Source organism: Prionailurus bengalensis, chromosome B1 (genome assembly GCF_016509475.1).
Source record: "Prionailurus bengalensis isolate Pbe53 chromosome B1, Fcat_Pben_1.1_paternal_pri, whole genome shotgun sequence".
Lineage (NCBI taxonomy): Eukaryota > Metazoa > Chordata > Mammalia > Carnivora > Felidae > Prionailurus > Prionailurus bengalensis.
Genome location: NC_057344.1, coordinates 136,440,585 through 136,463,512, shown reverse-complemented (window position 1 = coordinate 136,463,512; position 22,928 = coordinate 136,440,585). Strand labels below are relative to the sequence as shown.

The following is a 22,928-nucleotide window of genomic DNA, read 5'->3' as shown; positions in this document are numbered from 1 at the left end:
GGGCTGGTTCAATATTAGCAAATCAATCACTGTGATACATCACATTAATAAAAGAAAGGAAAAGAACCATATGATCCTGTCAATAGATGGAGAAAAAGCATCTGACAAAATATAGCATCCTTTCCTAATAAAAACCATTAAGAAAGTTGGGATAGAAGGAACATACCTAAACATCATAAAAACCATACATGAAAGGCCCACAGCTAATATCATTCTCAATGGGGAAAAACTGAGAGCTTTCCCCCTGAGATCAGGAACATGACAGGGATGTCCACTCTCACCACTGTTGTTTAACATAGGGTTGGAAGACCTAGCATCAGCAATCAGACAACAAAAGGAAATCAAAGGCATCAAAATTGGCAAAGAAGAAGTCAAACTTTGACTTTTTGCAGACATGATACTCTACATGGAAAATCCGAAAGACTCCACCAAAAGACTGCTAGAACTGATACCTGAATTCAGCAAAGTCGCAGGGTACAAAATCAATGTACAGGAATCAGTTGCATTTTTATACCAATAATGAAGCAACAGAAAGAGAATTAATGACACTGATCCCATTTACAATTGTACCAAGAACCATAAAATAAAGGAATAAACCTAACCAAAGATGTAGAAGATTTGCATGCCGAAAATTATAGAAAGCTTATGAAGGAAACTGAAGAAGACACAAAGAAATGGAAAAACATTCCACGCTCATGGATTGGAAGAATAAACATTATTAAAATGTCAATAGTACACAAAGCAATCTACACATTCAGTCCAATCCCAATCAAAAATTGCACCGGCATTCTTCTCAAAGCTAGAACAAACAACCCTTAAAATTTGTATGGAACCACAAAAGACCCTGAACAGCCAAAGTAATATTGAAGAAGAAAACCAAAGTGGGAGGCATCACAATCCCAGACTTTAGCCTCTACTACAAAGCTGTAATCATCAGGGCAGTATGGTATTGGCACAAAAACAGACACATAGACCAATGGAATAGAACAGAGAACCCAGAATTAGACCCACAAATGTATGGCCAACTAATCTTTGACAAAGCAGGAAAGAGTATCTGATGGAAAAAAGGCAGTCTCTTTAACAAATGGTGCTGGGAGAACTGGACAGCAACATGCAGAACAATGAAACTAGACCACTTTCTTACACCGTACACAAAAATAAACTCTAAATGGATGAAAGACCTGAATGTGAGACAAGAAATCATCAAAACCCTAGAGGAGAAAGCAGGTAACAACCTCTTTGACCTCAGCTGCAGCAATTTTTTGCTATACACATCTACAAAGGCAAGGAACTAAAAGCAAGAATGATCTCATCATTGGGACCTTATCAAGATTAAAAGCTTCTGCACTGCAAGGAACCAATCAACAAAACTAAAAGGCAACCGATGGAATGGGAAAAGATATTTGCAAATGATACATCAGATTAAGGGCTGGTATCCAAAATCTATAAAGAACTTACCAAACTCCACACCCAAAAAACAAATAATCCAGTGAAGAAATGGGTAAAAGACATGAACAGACACTTTTCTAAAGAAGACACCGAGATAGCCAACAGGCACATGAAAAGATGCTCAATGTCATTCATCATCAGGGAAACAGAAATCAAAGCCATAGTGAGATACCACCTCACACCAGTCAGAGTGGCTAAAATGAACAACTCAGGAAACTACAGATGCTGGCGAGGACGTGGAGAGATGGGAACCCTCTTGCATTATTGGTGAGAATGCAAACTACTGCAGCTGCTCTGGAAAACAGTGTGGAGATTCCTCAAATAATTAAAAATAGAACTACCCTATGACCCAGCAATAACACTACTAGGAATTTATCCAAGGGATACAGGGGTGCTGATGCATAGGGGCACATGTTTATAGCAGCGCTTGCCACAATAGCCACCTTATGGAAAGAGCCTAAATGTCCTTCAACTGATGAATGGATAAGGAAGATGTCATTTATATATACAATGGAATACTGCTTGGCAATGAGAAAGAACAAAATCATACCATTTGCAGCAACGTGGATGGAACTGGAAGGTATTATACTGAGTGAAATAAATCAGTCAGAGAAGGACAGATATCATATGTTTTCATTCATATGTGGATCTTGAGAAACTTAACAGAATAACATGGGGGAAGGGAAGGGGAAAACAAACAGTTACACGGAGGGAGGCAAACCACAAGAGACTCTTAAATACAGAAACAAACTGAGGGTGGACAGGGCGTGGGGGAGAGGGAAAACGGGTGATGGGCATTGAGGAGGACACTTGTTGGGATGAGCACTGGGTATTGTATGTAAGCCAATTCACTAATCATCAGGTAAATGCAAATCAAAACAACAAAATATTATCTCATACCTGTCAGAATGGCTAAAATAAAAAACACAAGAAATAACAAGTGTTGGTGAGGATGTAAAGAAAAGGGAAGACTCATGTGCTGCTGGTGGGAATACAAACTGGTGTAGCCACTGTGGAGAAGAGCATGGAGGTTTCTTAAAAAATTAAAAACAGAAATACCATATGATCCAGTAATTCCATTACTGGGTATTTACAAAAAGAAAATAAAAACACTAATTCGAAAAGATGTATGTACCCTTGTGTTTACCACAGCATTATTTACAACAGCCAACATATGGGAGCAACCCAAGTGTCCATCAATAGTTGAATGGATAAATAAGATGTGGTGTGTATATATGTAATGGAATATTAGTCATAAAAAAGAAGATCTTTCCATTTGCAACAACATGAATGGATCTAAAGGGTATAATGCTAAGTGAAATAAGTTAGAGAAAGACAAATACCACAATTCATGGAATTTAAGAAAGCAAGCAAACAAACAAGAAAAAAAAGACACAACAAAAAGAGACTCAAATAGAATAAACTGGTAGTTGCCAGAGGGGAGGTGGGGGGTGGGGGGGGGTGGGTGAAACAGGTGAAAACAATTAAGACTACACTTATAGTGATGAGCACTGAGTAATGTATAGAATTGTTGAATCATTATATTGTACACCTGAAACTAATTTAACACTGTGTATTAATTACACTTCAATTAAGAGATGTATTAAAGGCAAGAGATAATTTTAGGAAACACTGTCACATATTTCTTTTGATAGAATAAGGCTACACCCAAATCCTGATGGAAAAGTTTTCCTATGTCTTTGATGGATAATGATGTCAGTAAATTCAGTGATATTTACAAAGTAATTGTATTAAATAAATAAAATACACATTCTAGTATAATTTTACACAATCACGAACATTTATAACTGTGTATGTATGCAAACTGATTTATTCTAGAAAGGATCAGAAATCAGGGCAGCCAAGACCGGAAGTATTTCAACTCATATAAAGTGACCATATACTGATACTTTGGAAAGAGGAGTCACTTCAAAGGACTTATTAGACAGACTCTCCTGCAAAGTGAATTAGAGTCTGATAGCTGAAAGCATGCTCTTGCCCAGAATAGCTCTAAGTACTGTGAAGTAAAACCTGAAGGTCAAGCAAGTAAAACAATCTTTTAGAACAATTTTTCTCTGAACTGCCACACTTTTTAACTTAGTTTAATATTAAAGATAACACATTATAAAACTGCCTAACATTTTCTGAGCTCTTAATATGTACAAGGCACTTCTTTTAGTTGTGTACTATCTTATTTAAACCTCTCCATAATGCTGTGTGCTAGGCACTATTACTATCCAGTTAAAATGTGGTTCAACACGGTTAAATAACTTGCCAAAAATTTTACAGCTTACACAATGGCAATGAGGGGATATAAACCCAGGTGCAATGATGCCCCTACTCGTGCACCTAACCATGCCACTTACTGCCTCAAACAACAATCTGAAATCTGTGCTGACACATGGGTTCCTTTTCACTCTGTTTCAGCCGCTGGAACACCATGGATATTTAATACTACCTAACACGCAGTTTACAACCTTTCCAAGCATTATTCTTGAAAAGGTCATTTTATTAAAATGTCTCCCATTTCTAATGGTATTTGAAGAAGAGAAATGGTAAATATTAATACATATAATTACCCTTTCAAAATATACTACAGAAATTATATATAACTATGCCTTAATTATTTTAAAATATACAATCTGTATATATAAATAAAATTCTAAAGTGCAATGTATTCCTTCCATTATTCTGCCAATAAATTTCCATTATAATAGGATCTGATAGTACAGTTTCCACACCTTGTCAAATTTACTAAACTGTACTTACACTTGCAATATCAACTCATATGACCATAATATTTTGTAACTTTTTTTATTTTTAAACATTTTATAATCTAGCCTGGAGATTAAATGCAAGGGCTACAGTCAGAATGCTCGGGTTGAAATTCTGACTCCAATGTTACAAAATGTTTTACTACAGTCAGCCACTTAATCTTTCTGTGCATGGGTTTTCGCTTGTGTAAGGGTAGTAACGATAACTTTCTCCACAGGATGTACCTGCAAAAGCGTTAACAAAGTGCCTGATATAAGCCCATGACTGTCATCATCTTTAAAAACACACTGGGGAAACAGTACAAGTATTATTGTATATAGAAGGAAGGGTGAGTTCAGAGGTAAAGTAATAGTCAGAAAACCGTATCACAGGTTAGAATTAGGCTTAAGCGTTAGAAAAACAATTGACTGAGTCCAAAAGTCCTCAGTCCAGTAGTCTGTATCACATACTTCTGGATAAGTTCATCTCCTACTACGTCAAAACTGGTACTTTCCTGGCACTCCTGACATCATCATAGCATAATCTCAGTATTTGAAAATTTTCAAATACTGGTAATAATCTAATATGCTGCTGAAGTCAATAATTAATGGTAAGGAGCAAACCCTAAAGATACAATGAAATGTTGATGGTAGGTGGTTGTTAGACACAATCATCAGCTATATATGAATCTGCAATAAACATAATGCATATAATTCAAATTTGTGCATTGACAGAATCATAAAATACTACATACAGAATTTTGGGTTTCTGCCCCAATAATTACAAATTAAATCAACAGGTCTGTGGTTGTGTCAGCTGAACAGAGGCACCAAGAGGCGGTTCTGAATGCAGTGAAAATGGGAATTGAAATCGAGGTCCCCTCAATCCTCCTCACCCCACACTCCCTCCTGTCCTCAAAGCAGTGGAATGTTAGAGCCAGCTCATACTGGCTCTTGAAAGGCAAGTGTTGTATTTTTGGAATTTTATGTGCTAGTTGTTAAAACATAGCCATAATTAAAAATTAAGGTCTATAACTTACAACTAAATAAATTGTTTAATTAATTTATTTAAATATTTTTATTTAGTTTTGAGACAGAGAGAGACAGAGCATGAACAGGGGAGGGGCAGAGAGAGAGGGAGACACAGAATCCGAAGCAGGCTCCAGGCTCTGAGCTGTCAGCACAGAGCCTGATGCGGAGCTCGAACCCACAGACTGTGAGATCATGACCTGAGCTGAAGTCAGACACCTAACCGACTGAACCACCCAGGCACCCCTAAATAAATTATTTTAAAAACAAACTAAAAGTAAATACTCAAAACTCATCACTTCCTACTTATTTTCTATATTTTACTATTACCTGTACTCTTTTTTTAATTAATTTATTTATTAAAAAAAATTTTTTTTTTGGAGTGTTTATTTTTGAGAGAGAGAGAGACAGAGCATGAGCGGGGGAGGGGCAGAGAGAGAGGGAGACACAGAATCTGAAGCAGGCTCCAGGCTCCGAGCTGTCAGCATAGAGCCTGACGCAGGGCTCGAACTCATGAGCCGTGAGATCATGACCTGAACCGAAGTCGAATGCTCAACCGACTGAGCCACCCAGGTGCCCCTTTATTTTTTTAATGTTTATTTATTTTTGAGACAGTAAGATACAATAAGGTGCCGTGGGGGTGTATAGAAGGGTCATAGAGAGGGAGAAAGAGAATCCCAAGCAGGCTCCAAGCTGTCACACACAGCCCAACACAGCGACTGATGTCCCAAACTGTGAGATTGTGACCTGAGCCAAAATCAAGAGTCAGACACTTAACTGACTGAGCCACCCAGGTGCCCCTATTACCTGTATTCTTAAGATACTTTACAATGGGGTGCTATTGTGTATCTCTTCCCAATCCACATTCAGTAACACATTAATTGCCTGAAACAGGTCACTGTGGCAGTAGTCACATCATGGAAGTCAATAAATGCGACACATTAGGATCACCCCCCTCAACAACGCTGCCTTAAACAGAACAACGCTGCCTTAAAGTTACAGGTCAGCTACTTACTTCTTGGTAACTCTATCTACTAATGTTTTACAAACCCAATTAAAAAGGTACCAAGAAAGAAGGAAAACGTTATGTTTAAAAAGCTGACAACCTTAACATCATTTGAAGGCACTTATTTTTTTCTAAACAATCCTTTCTGACATACAAATGTTCCTAAATATTGACACACGTGTAAATTCCTTCTTGTCTGTGAATTGTGCTCAGATTAATTGTGTTTTAAAATAAAATGCATAGTGGTGCTTGTGTGGCTCAGTTGGTTGAGCATCTGACTCCTGATGTCATGCTCTCACAGTCGTGGGATAGAGCCCTGCTTTGGGCTCAGTGCTGACAGTGCAGAGCCTGCTTCAGATTCTCACTCTCTCCCTCTCTGTCCCTTCCCCGCTTGCTCTGGCATGCACACTCTCTCTCTCGCTCTCAAAAAAAATTAATAAACGTTAAAAATATTTTTTTAATAAAATAAAATTCATTTTCAAAACAACTATCAAAACAGGATGAAATGTACACAGCACAAAGAAAAAAATAAACTTATTCCTGAGAAATTCATTGCAGAAAGCAAAAGTTAATGAAGGAAATATATGATTCTAGAAGGTAGGTATACGACCTGTGATGTCTGTGCCAGGAATGGGGGAAGGGTGTGAGGAAAGGATGTCAGAGGGGAAGGAGACAGAATCCTGAGGACCCTGGAGGCCAGAGAAGATACTGGCTTTTCTTCTACGACTATGATTTTGGCATATTATTAGACTTGAAGAAAAACTACAGGAATGGCTTAGGATAGTTTTAAGTTATTAAAAAATAACCACAGATATTAACAGTAAAAGAACAGTAAGAATAGTAACAACACGGTTATTCAACTTACCCTTAAAATGTCGGTCTTCAACTGCAATTCTGTCGGTGGGGCTGAGTGCATTAACCCCAGGAGAGTGCCCATGTCATCCTCCCCGTTTGGGGACAGCACCAACTGCTGGATAATCATCAGGGCATGCTGCCGGCACTGAGGGTACTTCACGATATTATGTGCACATCTCGCACCTCCAAATTCCCGGAAAATTCCTTGAAAGAGAAAAAAGAACAACATGGGCTAACTTAAAACATTCTAAGACAAATCAGATGAATTAAAATTTGATCTTTTTGTAGGAAGAGTAACTCAAAAGAATGCAAATAAGATGCACCCAACCATTTCCCCTTTTAAATTCAACACAAAACTGCACTGTGGGATGTCAGCAAAGGCATAACCAAATCCTCTCTAGATGTCTTTAATGCAAGAATAACACCCTAATATGTTCACCATGTTCACATTCTCCAAATCTAGAACATACAGAAATTCCACAGGTAGCCTCCAACGAGACCCAATATTTTTATGCAAAGGCTTTAAGCTGAACAATAATGGAAATCAATTTGTGTAAAAAGCTCTCATAGGAACAATAGCCCAAATAAACGAGATTTAAACTGAATGAGACATTCAAAATAGTAGCAAGAAAGGAGTGGAATACATTATTGTACAATGAGTAACATTGCAAGGAACCAAACTTTTCAAGTAAGTCGAGCACACGAATAAAAAAAGACAAACTCTATAATAAAAAGAAATCACTTTACTGCTCCAAAGCCTTGTAGATTGATTCTTCATCCCCTGTTATACAGATGAGGAAATGAGACATACAGAAGTTCAGTAACATGGCCAAGTTCACACAGCTAGCAAGTGTCAGAACAGGATTGATACCTAAAATAGCCCAGCTTTAAAGCTTTATGCTTTTAGAGTACCTGGTATATGCCACTATTACAATAACTTATATCAAACAGTTTAGTATTATTTGGTTACATGTTTGGTCCCCATTAAACTTGGGATTTCCTCCAAGTCTGTATTTTTATAAATGTTTCCTGAGTGAAAAGATGTCAGTGTATTTTGCTGTAGCAGCCACTGTCCTCTCAACTTCATGACTTTCTCTTTGCAAACTTTGTAAGAAGTGAGCGTTTAAGTCATGTGCTGAGGTTTAGCACACGGAAAGCCATGTATTTACTTCCAGGTGGCCAGTTAGTCCGCATTACATAATCATAATGGCTATTATTTTCCGAACACTTAACTGTGAGCAAAGCACTATGTGCCCAAGATCACATAGTTAGTAATATCATTCTTAAATTACCTACTGAATTCATTCAACTCTGTTTTGGCATTTGCCAAAACTGTATTTAAGTAATGACATATAATTACATGTTTACATCTTTTTCTATCTGGTGGTAATTCCTTCAGGGCAAGAATCATCTTTGTATCTCTAACACTTAGCATGGTGCCTGGGACACACAATACATATTAAATATGTTGAATATTGAGTTCCTTTGCATACTCAGGCAAATAGACATGCATGTGTTCACTAGCTCACTTATTTGTTCGCTCACTCATTCATCCATTTGTGGCTTCCCATAATACTTAAAATACAATTCACATTTCCTTGGCATGGCCTAAAAGGCTCTCTATGATCTGAACCCAGCCTATTCATCTCGATTCATCTTCCCAATACTCTTCTCGAACTGTATTGACATTGTTGCCTGAGAGATTTCTGATGTTGGCTAAAATTTCAAGTAATCTTTTTTTAAGAGCAAGAGTGGTATTTTACAAATACAAGTGGACTGTCAATGATGGGCAGAAAAGAACTGAAGAGAAGTTGAGGCCGAAGATAAAGACTTAATAAATCCTTTTTACCTGGGAGAGGCAAGTTTTATTAGAGAATCACTTTTCAATACTTCCTTAAAGATGTAACATTATAATACTTTAAGTTGAATTACTAAAAATTAAGAAAATCATCATAGAGAGCAGATATTTTGGAAAATAAGCAAAGTCATTCAACTAAGAGTATAATATGTAAATAAAAAAACAAACTATTTCAAAAACAAGGCATACTATAAACAGCAATAAAATATAAGAACATATTTTGAAATAATAATAATGTTACATACTTTGTCAATAGACTTATAAAGGTTGGAAGTCTTGCATTTCTACATAGGATGGAACCATCACTGAATCAATAGTTTTTTCTATAAGTGATAAGGACATTTCAGAAGCAAGAATCATTAGAGAAGATAAAATCAGAGAGAACACTCTCTGAAAGCATTTGCTAGTAGCCTGGCTAGTCACCTGCATTTGTGTTTGATCCTTGAAGCAGCACTGTCAAGGTCTCCATAACCAACAAAGCCAGGTGTTTTTGGTCTTCAACTGAACTATTATTTCTTGAGTCCCCTAGGAAAAAGGATCAAAGGTTCAAATCACAAAAGTTATATGCTTATTTTGTTTTTGATTCAGGTTTTTGATAATTTAATTATTTCTTTAATATTCACTTTTACCACTAATGCAATTGATATAATGCAACCTTTAAAAATGATGCACATGTCCACTGGCTACCAAAATAAAGTCAAAATCAGTGTTCACAGATTTTATTTTGGTGTGGCTAGAAAGTTACAACTGTCTAACAAATATTAAAAAGGAAAATGTCAACACTGGGTGATATATGGAATTGCTGAGTCACTAGATCATTCACCTGAAACTGATATAACACTATATGTTAACTGGAATTCAAATAAAAACTTAAAAAAAGGAGGGGATGCCAAAGTTAAAAGTATTTTTCTCACAAAGGCTTTCCTAATCAAAGCAGTTAACAAGAGGATGCTAGATTTTAAGGCACCAAAGAGAAAGAAAAGTTAATGAATAGTGCATCTATTCAAACTATATTAATTCAACATATTTAATACTTAAATGCCAGAAACTGCTATGCTTTTATTGGATTTATTAGAAAGGATGAAAATATCAAATTTACGGTACCTAAATAATAATATATGTGTATATACATAACATGACTAAAAAGATATATATTTTTTTGTTCTCTGTAATTAAAAACATTTTGAGGCACCTAAACTTTCCAAATCTTTCTAGGAGCTTTTTAAATTCCCTCTTAGAAGCAGAAAGTACTAGCCATGAGTCATGTGGACCATGTTTCCCTTAATTTTTACCGTAAATTATTTTCTACTACAATGGCCCCTGCTCCCTCCCAATTCCCTAACAGAGGTTGAATGAACAAGTTAACTGTGTGAATTATTTGCAAGGATATCACAATGCAGATGAGTAAGTCATTCAAATCTATAGCCAAATAAATGGCAAAACATGAACAAAACATGCTGCCCAAACCCTTTTATCATAAAAAGTGAATGGAAAATGCTTTACCTTGTTCATTTAGTGCCTGAGTTGGATCCTTCAAGAGAGCAGCATATTTGTGCAAAAGGTTTACCATGACCTCCAGAAGGCCCACCTCCCTGAACACATCTTTAAATATGTAGTCATGTCGTGTAAACTTAAGAAGCGTCTTCATTGCAATAATGCTACAGTGGTAAGAAGAGCTAGATTTTAAGAGGATGCTAACGCTAATGAGTTCTTTACAAGGGATATAATTCAAGCTAAAAACAACAAACTCCAGCATCTCAAAGTATTTGCTTTGTACTTCTGGGAGCTTAGAAATCTTTTCTGCAAACTGTGACAGTGTGTGCTGTGACTCCAGGATGAAGTAATTGGCATTGTCAGCCATGTAAATATTTGTGATGGCATCAAGAATGATTTGGGCAAGGAAGTTGGTTTTTGCTTTTAAAAATGCATTCTGAAGAACTGCAAAGGCTTGGATGTTTCTCACACTGTGACCTAAAATGGAAAACAAGAACACAAAAGTAGGTACTATGTGACATTTTAAATCGTGGCAAACTAGTCTATTTAAACAGATCATGAATTGTAATATTTATCAACTATTTACTAAGAACACATCCCATTTTCACAAAAATTCTTAAATTACCTACTAATTAGCTTCAGTCATTTCATTAAAAATAACAATACTGATTAAACTTTTAATGCATCATTATGAATATTCCAATTCAAGAATAGTATATGTTGAAACGTTAGACTGTTACAGAGAATAAAGCATGTTATGTAAGCCCAGGCTTCAGAATTTGGAAATGTGCAGGGATTTCACTTCTTATTATCTGCAAGACAGACCTTGTCTGTAAGAACAGTTACCTCTCAAGAAAAAACCTTTAGCCTGAAGCCGGAGGCCAGAGAGCAGCAAGAATGCAGGCAGGAAAACAGGGGTCTGAAAATTCTCTAAGTTCCAGTTTTCCCTTTATAATTACTACACTAGAACTTCCATAAATTTTAATTTGAAAATTTTGTTTTCAAGCTAGAAGTGCAATTTCTTTACATGTATGTTTCTTAAAGCAAATTATGGCTAGCTATTAGCTATATTTTTAAACATCTGGTTTTCAAACACACCAACTTAAAAAAATCTGTATACATGGCTCTTGTGAGGCAAATTAGTAAAAATAATTATACAGAAATTAAAATACAAAGTATGCGAAGAACCTGAAAACAACTGTTTGCCTCTAAAAACTGTCCCCAGCCCCACAACTATTAGAAGTATAGGTCATTTGTTAAATGACCAAAAAATTAACATAGTGTCAAGAAATTAACATAGTGCCTTAAAGAAAAAGCTGTATTTTTAAATGAAGACAAACAGGGATGCCTGGTGGCTCAGTCAGTTTCGGCTCAGGTCATGATCTCAAGGTTCGTGAATTTGAGCCCCATGTCATCAGGCTCTGTCTGACACTGTGGAGCCTGCTTGGGATTCTCTCTCTCTCCTTCCTCCTGTTCCACCTCCACTTGTGCTCTTTCTCTCAAAATAAATAAATAAACTTAAAACATAAAAAAAAAACAAAAACAAAAACTAAAAAGAAGATAAACACAGAACTAGAAAAACTAATCCTGGCTTGGACATTCTTTTTAGTATATATACATATATATATTTTAACGTTTATTTATTTTTGAGAGACAGAGAGTGAGCGGGGGAAGGGCAGAGAGAGAGGGAGACACAAAATCAGAAGCAGGCTCCAGGTCTGAGGAGTCAGCACAGAGCCCGATGTGGGGCTTGAACTCATGGACCACGAGATCATGACCTGAGCTGAAGTTGGAAGCTCAACTGACTGAGCCACCCAGGTGCCCCCTGGCGTGGACATTCTTTAAAAAATGAAAAGGATTGGAAGATTTAGTATTGTTAAGATGTCAATTCTCCCCAAATTGATCTACATTCTAAGTATTCTCAGTCAACTCTCAGTCTCAGGCTTTTGTTTTTTGTTTTCAAAATTTGACATGATTAAATTTATATGGAGTTCAAAGGATATAGAAAAGCCAAAGTGATTTTGAAAAAGAAAAACAAAATTAGACAATTTAAAATGACTCTAAGACTTATTTTAAAGATACAGTAAAAAGAAAAAAAAGATACAGTAACCAAGAAATTATAGTTTTGGCTTAAGGACAGACACACATTGATCCATGGAGCAGAACTGAAAAAGAATCCCAGATATATGTTTGTACATGGTCTCCCCCCCTTTTTTTTTATTTTGAGAGAGAGAGAGAGGTAGAGAGAGAGGGAGGGAGAGGAAGAGAGGAGGAGAGACAGAATTCCAAGCAGGCTCTATGCCATCAGCACAGAGCCCCACATGGGGCTCGATCTCACAAACCATGAGATCATGGCCTGAGCCAAAATCAAGAGTCGGACGCTTAACTGACTGAGCCACCCAGGACCCTATACATGGTCTTTTCAACAAAAGGTCTTGGATACCCAAACTGGAAGAAAAAAAACCGTATTCTCTGCCATATACAAATATTAACTTAAAATGCATCACAGATGTTGATATAAGAATCAAAATATGAAACTCCTAGAAGAAAACACACATTTTACGGATTTGGGGTTAAGTAACATTTTTTCAATCTGAGGTCAAACCTACAAAATATTTTTTTTAATGTTTATTTATTTTTGAGAGAGAGAAAGAGAGAGAGAGAGAGAGAGAGAGCGCGCGAACACGTATGCACGAGCTGGGGAAGGGCAGAGAGAGAGGGAGACAGAGGATCCAAAGCAGGTTCTAGGCTCCACAATGACAGCAGAGAACTCAATGTGAGGCTCAAACCCAAGAACTGTGAGATCATGACCCGAGCTAAAGTTGGACACTTCACCAACTGAGCCACCCAAGTGCCTCCCTACAAAATATTTTTAAAATGATAAACTGGACTTTATCAAAATTAAAAGTTACATTCTTCTAAAGATGCCACTAAGAAAAAAAGGCCAAGTTAAGATCGGGAAAACATACTATAACACAAAAAATACATATATCTTATAAACGATTTATCCAGAATATCTAAAGAACTCTTAAAATCCCAGAATAAACAATCCTATCAAACACTGGGCACAGAGATCTGAACCCCAGTAGAGATACAAATGGCAAATAACACATTAAAAGATGCTCAAAATCATTTAGAAAAATGTAAATTAGGAAACAACGAGATACTACTACATACTCACTAGATTACCTAAATTAAAAAGACTAACACCATTAGTGCTGCTGAGGATGTAAAGCAAATTTTCTTACATTGCTGGTGTGAGTACTTCAGAAAACAGTCTGGCAGTTTCTTGTAAAGTTAAATATTCATTTACCATACGACCCAGCAATTCTACTGGTATTTACCCCAAAGAAATGAAAATATATGTCCCCACAAAGACTTGCTTCATATAAATGTTCACAGTAGCTTTATTCATGAGTTAAATAAATGCTGTCAATTGGTGAATGGGTAAACAAATTGTGACATATCCAAATGAAATACTATCCAAAAAAGGAACTTCAGATACACGAAATAATATGAATGAATCACAAAAGTGAAAGAAGCCAAATACAAAAAACTACATACTCTATGACTCCAGTTTATGAAATTCTAGAAAGGGCAACACCAAAGGAGATCAACGGTTGCTAGCAAGTTGGTGGGAAAGCAGGGACTGAATGGAAAGGGAAACAAGTAAATTTTTAGAAGGGTGGGCATATTCCATATCATGATTATGGTGGTGATTGCACAACCATATGCCTTTATGAAAACGCATCAGATTCGACACTAAAAATTGACAAATTTTAATATATGCCAATTATGTCTCAACTATTGACCAGAGAAAAAAGACATTCCATACTCTCTTTATGTGAATAGAGCTATCTCCTTTAGTCAGCACAATAACCCTACAATGCAGGCCATGGGATATAGCTATCTTTTGAGTTATAACTGAAACTCAAAATGATCTATCCTGATCCATTCATTTTATAGAATATTATATTAATTTTTCTGAAGAAGAAAGTGATATTTAGAAAGGTTAGATAACTCACAATCATATGAATTCTGATTCTTAGGGCACTGTCCTTTCTAGTTAACCTTGCTTTCGTTCACATTAGGTCACTGGATTCTCACAGTTAACCCTGCAAGGTTATGTATTTTACTATCCCAGTTACAGATGGGACAATATAAGGCAGACATACGAGGAAGGTTAATTTTGCTGCATTAATTCTCTCATTGCAAAATTATGCGAATATAACCAGCTATTATACCACTATCATGATCGGATTAACCAAGTGAAACAATAATAAAGTTTAAAATTGGAAGAATACTGTGAAAGATTTTTATTTTTTATTTTTATTTATTTATTTTTTCAATGTTTATTCATTTTTTTGGGACAGAGAGAGACAGAGCATGAACGGGGGAGGGGCAGAGAGAGAGGGAGACACAGAATCGGAAACAGGCTCCAGGCTCTGAGCCATCAGCCCAGAGCCTGACGCGGGGCTCGAACTCACGGACCGCGAGATTGTGACCTGGCTGAAGTCGGGCGCTTAACCGACTGCGCCACCCAGGCACCCCGAAATATTTTTAAATTAACTCAAATAGTTGTAGAATAATCAAGCTACAGTCTGTAAATTAGAAGTTTTTGAGAGTCCTATTTTTTTCTTAATAATTAAATAAAATGAAACGCTTAACTACTCAGTAAGATATGCCTGGATTTCTACTTACTGCACAAAGACTCACTTGAAGAGTTCTGTACAACCTACAGACTGACAGTACAAGTCACTGTAGGAAGTCTGTCTGACAACTCCAACCTAACTCATGACTTTTCAATAGAATTTTCTCCAGCGAATTAAATTTTGGACTTTCTAGTATATCCATTTATTCTCACTGAATAAAAAAATTTATAACCATTAACTTCTATGTCATAAAATACATAGATAACATACTGTGGAATTTAAACAATCACACATGTTGATATCTTCTGGCTAAATTTTATGCCCAAATATCATAACTATATTGAATATTTAGTGACAATCACAGGAAAGAAACTATGAGAGGCCTTGAGGCTTATTATATTCCATAACAGTTATTATGCATTTAAAATAAATAGGGCACTTGGGTGGCTCAGTCGGTTAAGCATCTGACTTCAACCCATGTCATGATCCCCCACATTGTGGGTTTGAGCCCCATGTCAGGCTCTGTGCTGACAGCTTGGAGCCTGGAGCCTGTTTCAGATTCTGTGTCTTCCTCTCTCTCTGCCCCTCCCTGTTTGTACTCTGTCTCCCAGAAATAAACATTAAAAAAAATATTTTTTATAAAAAAAAAAAAATAAACAGTAAAACTAGCTTGCACTCTTAGGTAACTAAATGTTATTAACTAAACAAGGTTTCTTAGTAAAAGAATCAAAGTTAGGAAATCTGAACTATAAAATTTATTCTCTGACCTGAAATAATATAACTTCTTTATACCTACATTGCTCAGTTTTACAATATAAGCACTTGTACCTCATGCTTTCTGTTTATATCTTCTAGAGAAAAACATGGCAATCAGCGTGTTACTCAAGTTCCAACCATGTAAGTTGGAAATGCTTTAGCATGCCAATGTTCAAAAAAGGCATGTTCCGACTGTCGTTTGAATGTTAAGATGAAATATTAAGATGTAAATTTCACTGATGTTATATTTTCATTTTATATACATATGTGTATATATGTGTGTGTGTGTGTGTGTGTATATATATATATATATATTTAAAGTATTTGATCTGCTAAAGACTGTCACTTAAGAGCTTGCACCATAAAGAAACCATTAACTCTAATGAAAAACAGCATATTACCTTTAAACATGTACCATAAAGAGAAATCAAAGTCAAACTAATTTATTCTGTCTCTGTTTCTCTGAGTGGCTCAAAACAGGGGAAAATAACAAACAAAAAAAAGGACTCACCTTTGCCTGCAGGCTGAGGTACTGCAAATCCAGGCAATAGAAAGGGTGCCCCTGTGGTAATACCAGCTGGTTTTAGTTCATTGACACCATATGTTGTTAGGGAAGTTATCAGATTAACCAGATCTTTCAAGGCATCTTTGGATTCTGCTTCTTTTGCTTGTTCCAATCTAGGAAAAGTAAGGTTTAGAAAATATTTTTTCTCTCTTGTTGTATTTTCAAATTTAACACAGAAAGAAAATTTCAATTTGTACATGCAATAATATATAAAGCACTCCAAGAGGTTTCATCGTACAAGTTTTCCTATATAAAAACATACTATTTTTTAAAATCTATAAATTTTATTATAAGACATTACACCATAATGAAAGCGTGCTGATTTTACATTTAACAGTGTTATTTTAGATAGCTCACTTTAGCCTTTGGTAGAAAGTATCTACAAAATAAAAGAATTAGGGGCGCCTGGGTGGCTCAGTCAGTTAAGCGGCTGACTTCGGCTCAGGTCATGATCTTGCGGTCCGTGAGTTCGAGCCCCGTGTCGGGCTCTGTGTTGACAGTTCAGAGCCTGAAGCCTGTTTCGGATTCTGTGTCTCCCTCTCTCTGACCCTTCCCCATTCATGCTCTGTCTCTCTTTGTTTCAAAAATAAATAAATGTTAAAAAAATTTTTTCAAAATAAAAGAATTAGATTAAATCTCTCTTAAGTTTCCTAAATTTCCAAGGTTATAAAGTTTCACTGTTTACAACCAAAAATCTTATTGACCATTTCTTTCCAAAGACAATTTCTCAGTTAACTTTCAAAAATTAATTTCTTGGAAAGTTTTAAGTCTTTATCTGTATTAATTAATTCAGGTACTCATTAGAATACACTAAATAGTCCTTAGAGTCTAACAATTTTTTAAAACAATGTTTCTTTAAAAGAACATTTGGAGTCATTATGGAATTATTTCTTGACTGTGGCTTGAGAACACAAAATGGGGTGCAAAACTATCTTTTTTAAAGAGTAAGATTTACTGGGGCTTCCTAATAGAACTAATTATTCTCATTAAAATAAAACTGGAGAGGGGAACCTGCGTGGCTCAGTCAGTTAAGTGTCCGACTCTTGATTTCAGCTCAGGTCATGATCTCAAGCAAGGTTCATGGAACAGAGCCCTGCATCTAGCTCTGCACTAACAGCATGGAGTCTACTTGGGATTCTCTCTCTCCCTCTTTTTCTGCCCCTCCCCCCTTTCTCTCTTTCTCTGAAAATAAATAAACTTCAAAAAAAAATTAATAAAGCTGGAGAATGTACAAAAGTAGAAAAGAAATATGCTTAGGCTCATAACTTAGACATTTTGATATGGTTTATGTACTTTTTTATTGTAAAAAGTTTGGTCTTAATAGTAGTTATTTTTATACCATATAAAGAATTTTATAACCTGTTTTTTCCATTTACCAGTGTCAATACAAATGCTCTTCCATTTATATAAAATCTCTTTACATATTCTTTTAATGGCCATGAAGAGCCAACCACAAATTTGGGGAGAGAGAGAGAGAGACGGGGGACGGCCAGCAGAAATCAGAATTCAGAATCATTAATATGCATAAAGTTTTGCCTACAATATTCACAATTATATTTTTAGGATTAATAAACATAAGTGAAATTATTCTATCAAGAGTATCGACATTTTTGAGGCTCTTGATAATATCTGACCAACCTGTGTCCTCAGAGGATTACACCAATTAACACCCTCTAGTAATGTGAAAGGCTTATTTCATCAACTTTTATGTCCTCCTTTGTAAATTAGGGTATATATGCAAAATTCTCTTCTGGGAAGTTGCCTAGTAGTACTGGCAACTGGGTTAAACTGGTGTTACATATAAGGAGTTTACAAAATAGTACTGGCTTACAACAAACCAAATGATTTACAAGTAAGTAAAGAGCCAAAACAACTAATGAGGCATGAGTATTTTCTTCCTAATAAAATTCCAACCAGCCATTTTCCCACGATACGTATAAAACATTTGGGGTGGAAAAGGGGGCTAGTGAAACATTTTGTTTTATATATACATTTGTAAGGTCTCATTCAATCTACATAATTATTCTTATTCACTGCATTAATAAGCCATTGGTATAGTAAGAAATACTAAAAATGTAACTAAGCGAGAAGCGTTTACACTTTATGAAGATGTTCATTAGTTCACCTAAGCTCTTTTTCCTCAGCTACCAAAGAGTACATACACTTTCACACCTAACCACTAACTCCACCAAGTTTGTAGCCCGCATTTGTCAGTTTAAACTCACTTTTTGTACTCTGTTGACAGAACAGGAATAAAAAGAAGTGATTAAAGTCAAGGGGATAAAGTATACATTAACTAAATCATTAATTCCTTTTTTTCCATAACCCCAAACCACGCTGTTCCCAATGATGAAAAAAACTGAGTAGACATTTAAAATATGTTCTTAAATTGTGGGATTTTACCTAAGCAAGAGATCACAAAGGAAATTATATCCTTGCCATATCCGAAAATCATCCAAAAGAGTTTGGGAAACATCACTGGAATCTTTGAGGAAACAAGAAAGCCCAGCAAACATTTCAACAATTTCTAGGGGAGACAGGTCATCTGATTGCTGCATATTCTGAACACATGTAGATAAACATTCTTTTTCTGTAAGAATTAAGAATTAAATACATATTATTTATGTCAATTGCTTAAGAAAATTTTGATTCTTAACAGTGTTTAATAAAACATTAAGTGAAACATTAAGTATTAATCTATGAAATATTATAAGATAAATGTTACACATTCTAAAAGTAAAAATGATATATATATTCATTGGAAAAGCTCTGCCTCTAAGTAGTAAACAAAGGGTAAAACAGGAAATGTTGGAAAATAGTTGACATTTATCTAGTTTTTACACCATATTTGGATATTTTTCAATAAACAAAATGCTGCCAAATGACATTTTTGACCTTTTATATTAGTATAGTCAAAGAAAGAGAAAAAAACCCTATCTTCTATGTTTAAAAATAAAAATCCATAACTAGTTTAAAAGCTAAAATTAGAGTGAATTCGGACAATGAGATACAGAAATACTTCAGGAAATAAAATTTTTTAAATTATGCTTGCACTACTTGTTACTCGTTTAAAGCAAAGTTGTACCTATTATTGACATTGGGGATTGAAGACTTTTCAAAAAAGACTTTCTCATATCTGTAATGAAATTTATTTGTCTAAAAAAACCCAGTGTCATATAACAAAGGCTAAAAAGATTTAACACAGAAACGGAGGCAAGAACATTTAATGAAGGACTGATGTTAGGTGAGTAAAAAAGTTGTATTAAAAATTATTTTGAAGGGTTTTCAGGAAAAATATATAATAAGTGAAGTATTTGAGATGGTACATTGTCTTCTATTTAGACATTTAAATGTCTATAAAGACATTACAGCTGACACTTATATAGGACTTGAACAGAATGGATAATTTCTCCTTAGTGCTGGTAAAGAATCTACCTAATTTCATTTATGCTACATTGGATACATAGTTATCCATTTATGAAGTATCTTCAGAAAGGCTTTAAACTATAGTATCTCAAATATAGTTTTTTTTCATAGAAGAGGAGGAAAGAATAGGCTGACACAGAACTTACATTATGATTAAACATTTACATGACAATGAAATTATTTCAAGTCTGTATATATCTACTGTTTGGAACATATAAAAATTTCTCACATTTGAAATGCCTCACAAACAAAGAATATTTTTTTTTCTCCTGGCAAATATAGTTTTTAATTTAAAATAGAACCTTTAGAGAACTGAGAAATAAAAAGCAATCTGTCATCATATGAAGAAGAGAAAACTGGAAGAAACGTAGAGCTCCTAAAATGAACATAAAGAAATATTCACCATGAATATACTTCACTACATTGACACTAAGACCGTGACGGGATATGGTCATAAGGACTTCTCCAGCACTCTTCCTCCACGGCAGGTTGTAGGGAGGGCACCAAGAGGTTATTGCACTGAATAAAAGCTGGAGATCATCTTTTTGAGCCAGCTCTTCCGCCGGAGAAACAAAACTGCAGAGTTTCACTAAGATCTAAAAAACACAAAACATATCTGTATTTAAATAAATGAATGGTTGGGTAAAGGGAGGAGCCAGAAAAGGACTACATCTGATGATTAAAAACCCGAGAGTTCAGGGTTAGTATTAAGTGATATCATTAAAGCCACAATGATGGGTTCTCTACCTTAGGCAGCATTAAAAAAGACACCTATAATTTAGAAGTGTGTTATGGTAAAACAGTAAGCCAGCCCTACTTTTATCAGCTCATTGAAAGAAAGAAAGAAAGAAAGAAAGAAAGAAAGAAAGAAAGAAAGAAAGAAAGAAAGAAAGAAAGAAAGAAAGACAGGCCTTCTGTGTATCTATTCCTCTCCATGGTATTTTTGCACACTGACTCTTTGAAACAGAATAAATCAACAGTAACTTTCGAGGTCAACATTTTAGTTTTCTAATTTGGCTCTTTAGTTCTTAGTTTGTCATAGGTGAGATGGAATTTTTTTCTCTAAAATGGACAGTTTTATGGAGGTAAGAAAGTAAAAACAGGGGGCACCTGGGTGGTTCAGTCAGCTGGGCGGTTCCAACTTCAGCTCAGGTCATGATCTCACAGTGTGAGTTTGAGCCCCCTGTTTGTGCTGACAGCTCAGAGGCTGGAGCCTACTTCAGATTCTGTGTCTCACTCTTTCACTGTCCCTCCCTGGCTCACTCTCACACACACACACACACACACTCACTCACTCACTCTCTCTCTCTCTCTCTCTCCCTCCCTCCCTCCATCAAAAATAAATATTAAAAAACTAATTTAAAAAAAAAAAGTAAAAACAGGTCTTTAAAAATACTTTCAAATTGTTACAATTTCTATACAAGAAGAGAGGAGTATTACAATAATAAAATCATCCTAATTCAAAAGTGTCTTTCAATTACATCTAGTAGCCAAAAATCTTCTATGGCCTGGCTTTCAAAGAATATTCAAAACTTTTTAAACTTTGAGATGAAAACATATTCCTTAACTATGATTTGCAGAATACACATTACACAAGTGCTCAAAGCACTAAGAGCCACTACTTGCAGAATTCAGCTAGGGTTTTTTCTCTCAATGCATTTTTGTCTTTTAATCTTGACTCAGCTTCAGGAAAAGTGAACTTTTCTTCTCTTTGCTAAAATTTCTCATGTAAATATTTTTAAGTATATGTACTATAAATAACTATAATTTACATAAATTTTATTCTCCTGAAAGTGCCTCATGAAATTTGAGTATTTTACGATCTATGGGGAAACTGCTAAGTAGAAAAAAATAATTTTACATAGTTTTCATCTGCGGAAGCTAGGTTTTACCTTTCCTACTTCCTTCAATGCAAAAATTTACTTCAGTACAAGGGCTTTCTAATCCATAGCTACCAAATTATCAGGCTGGAAAAAAAAGGACTAAGAAAGAATTCAGAGAAGTAATATGTTTACAGCATCAGTAAATACAGGCATTCTACCCTCCGTCCCCCAACACACACACACACACACACACAAACACACAAATGGCTGGAGAAATTATTGCCTACTGACTTAACATGTATAATAGGTATTATATTTTCCCATATGTATTCAATGCAACAAAAAAGATAATATGAAAAAAATAGTCAACTGTAGCATCATCGATGCTCATAAAGGTGTATTACCAATTATGTGATTAGAGAGATGGATGCCATTAGAGATGCCATCTAATCTGTAACATAAAAACAAACCCAAAAATAAACTACTGTTTTACAAATCAAATCTTTGTTCTCAAAAATGAACTGGATTCAATTCCTTAAATTTGTTGCTCTAAAAATAACTAGTTCTCAAAGAGCAGGAAGAAAACAACAGCTAGGGACTTAATCAACACAGATACAAGCAAGATGTCTGAACCAGAATTTACAAACACAATAATAAGAATACTAGCTGGAGTTGAAAATAGATTAGAATCCCCTTCTGTGGAGATAAAAGAAGTAAAAGCTAGTTATGATGAAATAAAAAATGCTATAACTGCACTGCAATCTTGAATGGATGCCACAGTGGCAAGGATGGATGAGGCAGAGCAGCAAATCAGTGGTATAGAGGACAAACTTATGCAGAATAACGAAGCATTTGAAAAGAAGAGGGACATTAAGGCAAAAGAGCATGATTTTTTTTTTGTTTTATTTCACTCAAAACTTTTTAATTGCTCTTAATGTTAACTATAAATTTTTTATGATACATTTCTAGTTTTATTAAGTATTTGTTGGGGATCATCAATATGCAATCTACTGGCAAGCCACTTGATAGTGTTCTGAATATGATGCCACTTACATTTAAACTGGACAGAGGAGAGCCCACAGTCTGATTAGACTTGAGCTTGCCCTACCCTTGGAGCTCCAAATAACTAGACAGGGGTCTTTCTCAAGAGTATCTAGAGTACCCACCCCCAACCTTAATTGGGACACACAAGAGTGAAAAGAGCATGATTTAAGAATTAGAGAAATCAGTGACTCATTAAAAAGGAACAACATCAGAATCAT

At 35.4% G+C, this 22,928-nt stretch overlaps 1 protein-coding gene across 1 annotated transcript in view; it reads right to left on the bottom strand.

Moving 5' to 3' along the window:
• The window catches only part of WDFY3 (WD repeat and FYVE domain containing 3), a 277,948-nt gene that overhangs the window by 127,273 nt on the left and 127,747 nt on the right, over positions 1–22,928 (bottom strand). Inside the window, 6 exon segments of the mRNA XM_043572269.1 lie at positions 7,103–7,296; positions 9,374–9,475; positions 10,454–10,921; positions 16,364–16,530; positions 18,821–19,007; positions 20,247–20,439. Coding sequence (XP_043428204.1) covers positions 7,103–7,296; positions 9,374–9,475; positions 10,454–10,921; positions 16,364–16,530; positions 18,821–19,007; positions 20,247–20,439 — 1,311 coding nt within the window.